The 11205-nt window shown below is 34.0% G+C and overlaps 1 protein-coding gene across 1 annotated transcript; it reads left to right on the top strand.

Moving 5' to 3' along the window:
• Positions 1–2234: 2234 nt before the first annotated feature.
• tsu (40S ribosomal protein S12 homolog tsunagi) lies at positions 2235–9890 on the top strand. Its single transcript, XM_028172883.2, has 5 exons — positions 2235–3196; positions 3916–4018; positions 6216–6333; positions 7515–7628; positions 9000–9890. Exons 1-5 carry the CDS (start codon positions 3136–3138, stop codon positions 9102–9104), a joined length of 501 nt encoding a protein of 166 aa, XP_028028684.1. The 5' UTR covers positions 2235–3135; the 3' UTR covers positions 9105–9890.
• Positions 9891–11205: the final 1315 nt, after the last annotated feature.

Genomic DNA, 11205 nt, shown 5'->3' with positions numbered 1-11205 from the left:
TTTCACGTACATTATGTACGTTAACAATTATAAATAACATACATTACGTACATAGGTAACGGCCGTCTGGTGTAGTGGTAAGTGACATGGTCACTACACAAGGGGGTCGCGGGTTCGAATCCCGCCAAGGGAAGATATTTGTATGATAAATATAAATATGTATTTTCCAGGGTTATGGATGTATATTAAATATATGTATGTGTATAATAAAAATATTACATTTATATCCGTTATCTGGTACCTGTAACACAAGTTCTTTACGAACTTACCACGGGACCAGTTAACGTGGCGTGATTGTTAGTAAATATTTATTATTATTATTATTATTATTATTTATAGGTAGTATAAATAACTTACATAACTTTAAATTACAGTACATTAACAATTATAAATAATAAGTACACTGTGAAAGTCAATATCAAAGTCATATTTAAAAATAGTAATTTATTTCCAGTATAGTAATCTATCATCTATAGTAATAGATTCATTAAATTACCATGCCGAAGGCAGAAAAAAACATCTTTAAGTTGGCATTTCGTTGAGTACTAAAGTTGGGAAATAAAATTAGTTAATGGTTGTATGTACACAAAAAATAGAGAGGAATAACCGGGTGAGTATACCCTAAAAAAAAAGACCTTTAGTGTGCTTAGTGCGAGTTTTTTAACGTTCTCGATAGCGTAAAAGTTAAATCAAGTTTGTATGAAGTTGGAACAGCGCCCCTAGCGGCAAACGTTCCGACTCTATACAAATTTGAGTTCAAACAAACAACGTTAAAAAACTTGCACTAAGCACACAGAAATGGAAATAGATGAAAGAGACCTCCTCTCTGCATTTGGTAGAAGGCTTAGGTCTGAAGAAGTAGAAGTTTGAATTACTCGAACAATAATTTTTTTTATTTTTTTTTTATTGCTTAGATGGGTGGACGAGCTCGCAGCCCACTTGGTGTTAAGTGGTTACTGGAGCCCATAGACATCCACAACGTAAATGTGCCACCCACCTTGAGATATAAGTTCTAAGGTCTCAAGTTAGTTACAACGGCTGCCCCACCCTTCAAACCGAAACGCATTACTGCTTCACGGCAGAAATAGGCGGGGTGGTGGTACCAACCCGCGCGGACTCACAAGAGGTCCTACCACCAGTAAAAATTAAAACAGTAAAAAAAAACTAATTACGAAAAGACATTCAATTTTAAATGAAGCTACTAACCCATTTGTACAAGTTTAGTAATATTGTCTCCGACGCATGCTACGTTTTTATTCAAAATATTGATGCCGAAAGCAAATTCTTCATCATCGAAAAAATCAAAAGGTTTCTCAATTTGTTCTGTTTGCTTAGTATGGTTGACAATATTAATTTTTGAGTCAATTAAATCATTATAATTATTAAATATAGTTTCACCAACTCTGCTGGGTGGAGGCGAAGAACGCGGGGTCGGAATGGATGATTTGAATTTCCATTCTGAGAAAAGAGAACTTTTAGTTTTTTTCGTTATTATCAATTTTTCATCCACATCGTTTTCTAATAAATTACAGTCATTCATGATTTTACTACTAATTTAATTTCAATGTATGCTAATAGACTGAAACTCTGAAAGTTAGTTTGACATTTATTATTATTTATGTGATTACTCTATTCTTTTTTATTTTCAGATGATAAAAAATTCACAAGCTTAAAGAATATATTAAAATTAAAAAAATCGCATTTATTTCAACCAAAGAATTAAAACGAAAGATCAAAAGTTAGAAGTTCTTTTCATATTTGAAATAATTTAATCATATTTTATGATTTTCGAATATCATTGAAAATTGCATTGTAAAAGAAGTGAAAGTGATAAATATATATATAATAATTAAGTATGTATGTAGCAGTTTCATATTATTCGAGGAAAATTGTATGATGATTAATAAATGTATACACATAACATAATTTTTTTGGCAATCCTTTCCTTTTTTTTGGTGGTTTTTTAATCATATTTATAAAAAAAAAATTTTATTTTTTCCTACCTATTCTGATAGCCTTGATAGGCTATTAAATTTCAGCTTCGCCATAACGTGTAGCCTCACGAGGCTCAAACCGGAAGTGTTGCTAACACTGACCCTAGCAAGAGCTGTGCTTCGCAGAATCTACCCTCGGATCGGGAACGCGATCCACTGAGAAGATCCGACGAGAGCCTCAGTAAGCTGTGTCTATGGGTTAATTTACTCGTCAAGGCCTTTGTCGCAAACGAAGGGTTCAGAAAGGACGTTGACCGGTGCTTGAGGTACCTAAAAGCACCGTTAATAGATCGGGAGGATCGGTAAGGACGTGTTATGCTAATACTGAACGTTGGTAGCACCGTAGGTAGCGATATTTATTTATTTATAACTTTATAAGATTGACAGTATAAAGGTGGACTTAATGCCATATCTATCATTTAAAATACAGTAATGCGCTTCTATTGTGTGTTTTAGCTATTTTATTATATAGGTCTATGATTTTACTTTGATGTGCGATTGTTGTTGGACTTTTTGACGGGAAAGCGAGGAGTGAAGTTTTGTAATCTGTTTTGTTTTGTCTATTTAGTGCTTCTTCGGATTTGAAGGCATAATAACGGTAGTTTATTAGCTGTTTAGTATCTGTGAAAGTGCACAAATGTGGGAAAATGAAACAAAACTGCCGAACGTAATTTCTCGGGATCCTCCAAAAAGTGCACTGAAAAAGTCTCAGTAAATAACCACTATTTTCCTGAGATTATATTTAATCCTATATCATCTCATCTCATCTCATTTCATTTCATTTTAATTTCCATTTAATTTCATTTCATGCCATATTTCATATAAATTAACTTCATTTCATTTCATAAATCCATTTTTCATATAAAAAAAGTTTTCATTAAAATTAAAATAAGTCTTGACCTAAAAGTCTTAGTTACCAGGTCATAAAGTCCTTTAAAAGTGTGATTGTCGTATACATGTCTTATCTATTATCTATGAATAATCTATGGTGATCGTGTTTGATGCGGAGTTTTCAAGATTAATTTGTGTACCTAACTTTTTAATTTTTTAAACTCATATGGTCCCCAGATATATACATCTTTATTAATTACATTTATTTAAATTATTTAATACTTCTCATAACGTAAATCTACTATAAAACATGGCTGACGTGCTAGATATCGAAAATTCAGAAGAATTTGAAGTCGACGAAGATGGTGAACGTAAGTGGAACAATTGAATATTATTAAAAATATTTTAATCAAATTTTGTTTCCTATTCATTATCTGTTAAGTCTGCTCGTAGCTTTTTGCACAAGCAATTATGTGTCGACATAAAACGGGAAATGTTGTCTCAATTAAGGTTATAATTTCCGACTGCATTCTTTTTACATTTGTAATGTAATTTTATCGCCGGTCGACGTTAAACTTTCACCACTGGGTTCAATTTAAATGCCCACGTACAAAATGATGCACACCAGACTTGTTAAGACATATAAACCTAACATAAATAAATAGATTGCTTGTTCCCCATTTTTTCATATTTCGTGCTTTAGGACATTAGATTGGTGATACTTACGTGTTTTATAATTATTCTTGCATTAAAGTAAGCTTAAAGTAAACAAAAAATTCTAACTATAGAATTTAATTTTTTTTCTTTCTTTCGTTGATTTCCAAAAATAACACATAATATTACTGGTGGTAGGAGCTCTTGTGAGTTCGCGCGGTTGGGTACCACCACCCTGCCTATTTCTGCCGTAGCAGCCAGGCAGCCGTTGTATACTTGAGACCTTAGAACTTATATCTCAAGGTGGGTGGCGCATTTACCTTGTGGTTGTCTATGGGCTCCAGTAACCACTTAACACCAGGTGGGCTGTGAGCTCATGCACCCATCAATAAAAAATTTTTTTTGTGTAAAATTACAGTATTTAAAAATGTTACAGAGGGAATCGCTAGACTTAAGGAGAAGGCACGTAAACGAAAAGGTCGTGGTTTTGGCAACGAAGCCGGTGGAGGCAGTGCTGCAGAACGGGGTAACCGAGGAAGGTAATCCACAGATTTTGTCATTTTCCATTGTACTGAATAATAATATTTTTTGCTAATCAACATAATCAGAAGAAGAAGGTGGATGAGGAGAGCAGCAGACCGGGCTCAGTGGTGTATATTCTTCTTCTTCTTCTTTTAGGTAATTTGGCTCCAACGTCTTTGGCATTGATTTTGCCAATGTCAAAGTATTTACAAAAATGACAGGTGCTTAGAGAGGGAAAAAATTACTAAATCTAAATACAAATAAATTTGGTCGGTTTTTCCATACGCGAATCTGTCGTTTTAAGAACAGCACAAACAAATATATGTTAGACTAACTACTTTAGAGATAAATATTATTAGCAGATAAAAATTTACACAGAATATTTACATGTTTAGAATAGACTAAAGTTAATAAACAATTAATATTAATAGGCCGGGGAATGTCATTGGGAAGGATATCATAAAGAGGGGATACGATATTGGGGCATTCGAAGAAAATGTGATCCAGGGTACCCTCATCTAATCCACACTCACAAAGAGAATGGTCACGGACTCTAATTTTGGCAAGAAAAACAGAGGAGCAAACATGGCCAAGTCTAAGACGGATTATAGCGGAAACAATTTTTTTAGGAAGATGGCAGTGGGAGGAAAACCAAGGCTTAGAGGGCAGGGTCGGTTGCAAGTTACCATAATGCTTACCTACTGACTGACGAGAAATCTGCCAGCTTTCATTCCAAGATTGAAGCATATCAGATTTTGCCAGAGAATGTAAATCTCGAGGAAAAATTTTGTTATACTTGTTACAGCCCATAACAACAGCCTCCTTGGCACAGGAGTCAGCAAGCTCATTCCCACAAATTCCGCTATGACTTGGGATCCAGACGAGAGTGACATCAAGTCCGGAGCAGTGACATTGAAACAGAGTTTCTTTAATTTTTAATATAATTTCAAAATTGACTTTTGAATGCGATGGAAATTTAGTTATGTCTTGAAGACAGCTTAAGGAGTCCGAAAAAATTACCGATTTACTTAGACCGCGGGTTTTAATAAAAAGAGCTGCTTCTAAAAGAGCAACAGCTTCACCAGAGTACACAGAGGAAGTCTGAGGGAGTTTGTATTTTAAGGAGATTTTCAACTTGGGGATCCATACCGCAGCACCTACAGGACCATTTTGGGATAGTTTAGATGCATCAGTGAATAGGTGATAATGATTAGGCCATTGTAGTTGTACTATGTTCTGAAATTGTAAATTTGCTCCTGGGGAGTCTTTATGGATCCCAATATTCAAGAAGGTAGTGGGACGAAATAAAAGACAGTCAAAAGAGAAAAGAAAGAGGGGGAATTTATCATATTGATAAATTGGAGAAGCTAAATTTTGCAGTTTCTTATACGAGATGACAAGAGGAGGTACAGATTTATGACGCCAGTATCTAGAGGTTTCAGTCAGTTGAGCTAGTTGAGAAAGTAGAGCTAAAAGGGGGTGGTTTGAGAGAGAAATTACTTTGTAGAAAAATCTATCAGCTAGAAACTGTCTACGCAAGGCTAAAGGAGGTTCAAAACATTCAACTTGTAGGGCATTTATAGGGGAAGATTTCATGGCGCCAGAGATGATTCTGAGGCATTTTGATTGAATACGATTTAGTTTTGTAAGTGCCATTTTATTACAAGGCTCCAAAACAAAGTAACCATAGTCAAAGTGACTTCTAATTAGAGCATTATAAAGAAGCTTCTGGCTGTAAGGATGTGAACCCCACCTAACACCGGAGAGTGCGCGTAGAACATTGATGCTCTTCTCAACTTTATTGCAGATATAGTTTAAATGGTGAACACCGGAGAGTTTAGAATCCAAGAGAATGCCCAAAAACTTAACTTTACTCAAGACTGGAATAAATTGGTTACAAATTTCAATATTTATTTCAGGGATAACTCTCTTACGGGAGAAAGCGACCGCAGAACATTTAGGGATGGACAGGGATAAGCAGTGATCATTCAACCAAGAATTCAGATTAAACAAAGCAGAATTTAGACAATTACAAGCATGTGGTGTATATTGGGAGAGGCCTATGTCCAGCAGTGGACGACTGTGGGCTGTTGACGATGATGATGATGATGACGATGATGAACAGAAGCTCTGTTTCTACTCTGGAAAAACCCACAACCGAACCAGGCTTAACGTGTCTAACAGTGGTCAAAACTTTGAATCGTTTTGTTGCAGATACGACAGTTTAGCTCCGGAAGGCGATAGCGGTACACCAGGACCTCAGAGATCAGTTGAAGGCTGGATCCTGTTTGTCAGTAATGTACATGAAGAAGCACAAGAAGAAGATATACAGGCAATTAAAAGTTCTTTTATTTATATTTAGAAGATAAAATTTCCACTTTGTATCTACTTGTAGCTACTGTTTGAGGCACACCTTAATTTCAAATGGTTGTAGATACAAAAAACACTTTGAAAGATTAAAAGGTATATTCCTATTTAATCAATGTGAAATGTTACATACGGTAAGTCAAAGAAAAGATCTTTTTTCGTGTTAATGTATTTGTTTGGTAAATAGACCGTCTGCATGTTGTTTTAAACTTTAATATGAGTCGTCTATTATCAAAGGTGGCAATCTGTGCATTTGGACAAAAAAATGTTATTGATATGTCAATACAGATTGATTTGAATATATTCGTCTCCTTCAAAGAATACGGTTTAAAACCTGCATTAAATAAAGGTTAATAAGTTAACCTGTTGTTTATCTAAGATGTCGTTCCGAAGAGTTTTGTGACTGCCAATGGAATACAAAGTCAATAATTCGTTTTTCTGATTTACCAATAATTGTCCAAAAGTCAGATTGCCGGCTTTGATAATAGTCGACTCATATGTAATGAATTACAAAATGATAGTGAAAATGTTATATCATGGTTGGTAAATGGGGTTCTGGTTTCGGCAGGTTTTTTTAAATGCCCACCTCGACTAGGTATCCACAAATGGATTCCACAGCATTAAAAGTGTTTTTTTTTCAAATGTACAATAACAACCACAATTGTTATAAATAATTTTAGGACAACACTTGATTTTCAAGAGTTCAGATTTTTTGATTCTTCATTTTTTCTCACAGTATGTAACAGATATAAATTCTTTTCTATGCTTATTTCTCGTCAAGAATTGCACCTAAAAATTAATGGAACAATTTTACAAGTCTATTTAATTTTCAGTGATGGGATTTTTTACTTGCTTCTTTTTGCGGCCTTGACATGTTCACAACAATGCGAATATAGCCACTTTTAAACATGAATGGAAGGCTGTGGAATAGTATTGATCAATAATAAATATAATAATTTAACAGGATTATAGGAATAATTTAGTAGCATTAAATTATTATATGATTAATAGAATAAGTATACAAATCCTTTTTTTTTTTAATGACAGTTTTTCATAGATTATATACAAGAGACCCCTATTACAAATATTATTATAAAGATTGGAGATTCGATCAGTGGGAACAATATTAGTTTGTTTTGTTGACAGAATCAATTTTCCGAGTTTGGTGAGATAAAGAATATTCATCTGAATCTGGACCGACGCACCGGCTTCCTCAAAGGCTACGCTCTAGTTGAGTACGAGACTTATAAACAAGCTGCTGTAAGTACTTAGTGCTACTGATTAATATAAGACTTACTGTGCCTTGGTATCCACTTTATACATACTAGATGATGACCGCTTTTTTTTTTATAACGCCATCTTGTTGTGTCTTTAAAGCGGTTAGTTGCCCTCAATTAAGAAAAATAGTATTATTATTCGCCAATAGATTTCAGGAAGAGTTAATTTTTGAAAACATGAATAAAACAACATTTTCTCAAAATAAATCGTAGCTAGATCGATTTATCGCCCCCGAAATCCCCTGTATACTAAGTTATATGAAAATCGTTGGAGCTGTTTCCGAAATTCAAATTATATACATATATATTAATATACAAGAATTGATCGTTTAAAGATATCCACTTTATACATCTTAAACTTCATATCGACGCTTGAAAGGCAAACGTGACTAAGCGACAATGCGTGGAACTTTACAGTAGACTAATATAAAGTTGAAATACCTGAAAAAAAAATTATTTTAACAAATCTAGCTGTAGTAGAATCTAGCTAGTAGCTGTAGGATTGAAATGATTTGAATAGACCTAGAAACTTTTTTTTTGCGCATCGAATATGGTTATTGCCTATCATTTATGTACAAAGCAATTATTGTCGCTTAGTCACGTTTGCCTTTCAAGCGTCGATATGTTTCTTTTTTAACTGCTTTGTTTGGATGAAAGAACTCACGGCCCGCTTGATTATAATGGTTACTGTAGTCCATAGACACCAACAATGAAAATACGCCATACTAACACGAGTTGAAACATGACTTCAAGTCGAAACATATTACTGCTTCACAGCAGAACTAGACGGGGCGATAGTACCTACCCATGCAAACTCACAAGAAACCCTATTACTAGTATTTATCCATATTATGATATTTTCAGATATGATTTTATTACACAATGTTATTCATTCGTCCTGGATTACATAGGTTGCAAAGCAATTAATATGAAAATACTCAAATATTGAAACCAGTTTTAATTGTTAAAGTTTGTTTTGTTTCATTGCTAAGGATATCCAGTAACAGGTATAAAGTGATTATCGGAGCCTATAAAATGTTTTTACTCAGTTTCAAAGTCAAAGAAGAAGTCTATTGAGATGAAATGTTCTTAAGAACTTACATAAAAACTATTATGAAACTTATTTAAGATTCATAATAATTTTGAAGTAATTTCCTTTTTACATATCAATACAGCTTCTATTTTATAATATTGTACTCTTTTTAATCCCATTACCATTTTATCAAAGATCAGCATATGATGGTTTAGTTTAATTTTGCTCATAGACTTTCAGTCCTTTGCAGTGGCTGGCTATGAATTCATAATATAGAACAGGAACTGTTAAGAAACTAATAAATCAATGTTGTGATCGCAGAGTGCACGTGAAGCATTGGATGGCGCAGATATACTCGGCCAAGCGATATCAGTTGATTGGTGCTTCGTCAAGGGACCCACTAAATCACATAAGAAGAGACGATAAAAATAATGTAATCTGATTACCATAGTTTTGTCTCATTTTAAGTTAAGGAACATTCTTGAGTGCGACAGAGACTGTATGTGTATTTCGAACACTGCTGAGCTAAGTATGGAAATGGTGTCTTGTTCTTATTTTTCAACATTCATTATCAGGAATATATAAAAAAAATACCAAAATAATTTAGTCAGAGGGTCTGCGATAATGTGTATAAGCTGAGACTTAACTTTCTATGGACAATAAAATACCTACACATAAACCAAACTAGTGTTCAACTATTAGCATAGGTATTAAATGTACACAGTGCAAGTTTGGCAGCAGATATAAATAAAAACCTTTAATGTTAAATTTTATATTGGGTATGTTATATTCCTGATCGCACTTTCAAAATGGATTGTCAATGGATAAAAATTATAATAATATAATCAGATTTCACTGCACAAAACGAAAGATATTCTTAAATGAAGATGTTAGAGTATTATATAAGGTTTCAAATAGTTATGTAATTCACTTTTTTCATTTCATTTTAATGATTCTAAAGTTACAAAGAAATAGGTATTCTTAGAAATTATTAAAAGGAATTTATAGTAAACTGAGGATGTTCTTGAATAAGTTACTTTAAACAAAATTGATACAGATACAATATCATCAAGTAACATTACAAAAGCTGTAATAATTATTATTGTGTTACATCAAGTATCAATTAAAAAACGACCAGTTATTTTATGAAGAAAAAAGTGCATTTCTTAACTCATGATTGTAATTTGCTATAAAATAAAGTTTAACTCTTAATTACTTGCCTTTTCTTTAATTTTTTTCAGTTTCTTGTGATGCCATGAGGTTATTAGATTTTAAATTATTATATGCATACAAAATATAAGCATCCAATAACACAGAATAGATTGGATGAATCCATAAAGTTTGAATTACAATGTATTTTTTTTTTTACTTAAATAGGTGGACGAGCCCATGGTCCACCTGCTGTTAAGGGGTTACCAGAGCCCATAGACATCTACAACGTGAATGCCGCCACCCACCTTGAGATGAGTTCTAAGGTCTCTCACAACGGCTGCCCTCTCCTTCAAACCGAAACGCATTACTGCTTCACGGCAGAAATAGGTAGGGTGGTGGTACGTATGTGCGGACTCACATGACGTCTTACCACCAGTAATATTATCCGCTTACACTAAGTATGGACAAAACAAATATGTTTTGTTTATTGGTTCAAAATGTTCAAATTACACGGCCTTTCGACAGCACTAAGTCCTTTTGGCGGGAATGAAGGAACGACGATGTGTTAATTGTTTTGATAATTTAGTGGTCCTTTTAAACGTGTAATAATAGTGGCTTATTAACTGTTAAACGGCTATGAAAGTGCACAAGGGTGGAAAAGTGAACGTGGCTCGTCGGGTTCTTCCAAAAACTCTTCTGAAGTCTTTCTTGAACCGTCTTTTTACCGATATTTTATTTCATCCCATCTCTTCTTGTTCACATTATTTTATTCCAATTGATCAGTCTCAATTAAATCAACTTCATTTTGCTCCTTATCATATTTCATGTAGCAGTATATATGCAAAATCTATATTTATTTATTAATGAAAGATTTTCATAAACTCGACACTAACGCTAATGGCATCGCCGGAAGCCATATTTGAAAAATATGAAGATACCAGTGTGAATGTCTCCACGCTAATACATGCAGGCGAAATCTCTACTGAAGACATGAGTAGATGAAGGGGTTAAGTACCATTTCTAAGATTTTTGAGTTTTTACATTGAATGAGAGTGTTATGTGTCTATAAACCATATTAGGCCTTAAAACCCCGAGCTTAAAGGCTATTTTTAGAAATTTCATATGACGAGAGTTATGTTCGAGAAAAAGTACAAGTACCTAACAAGTTTGTCGTCTGTTTCATCGATATAAATCGATGGTCTGTTTCCTCAAAATTGTATCATATCCCCTTCATCCACTAATGTCTTCAATTGTATTATATTGGTTGCCCTGCCTTTCATATAAAAACGCAATATGGCTCGAAATATTCGCTGGTGGTAGGACCTCTTGTGAGTCCTCACGGGTAGGTACCACCACCCCGCCTATTTCTGCCGTG

The sequence above is a fragment of the Bombyx mandarina genome, chromosome 02, assembly GCF_030267445.1.
Source record: "Bombyx mandarina strain Sakado chromosome 02, ASM3026744v2".
NCBI lineage: Eukaryota > Metazoa > Arthropoda > Insecta > Lepidoptera > Bombycidae > Bombyx > Bombyx mandarina.
Note: the sequence above shows the minus strand (reverse complement) of the source record. Positions and strands in the feature narration are given on the sequence as shown.

Coding starts and splice junctions, on each gene's coding strand:
- tsu (XM_028172883.2), top strand. CDS start 3,136: ATGGCTGACGTGCTAGATATCGAAAATTCAGAAGAATTTGAAGTCGAC. Junction 6,334..7,514: donor CACAAGAAGAAGATATACAG/GCAATTAAAAGT, acceptor TTTTGTTGACAG/AATCAATTTTCCGAGTTTGG. Junction 7,629..8,999: donor AGACTTATAAACAAGCTGCT/GTAAGTACTTAG, acceptor TTGTGATCGCAG/AGTGCACGTGAAGCATTGGA.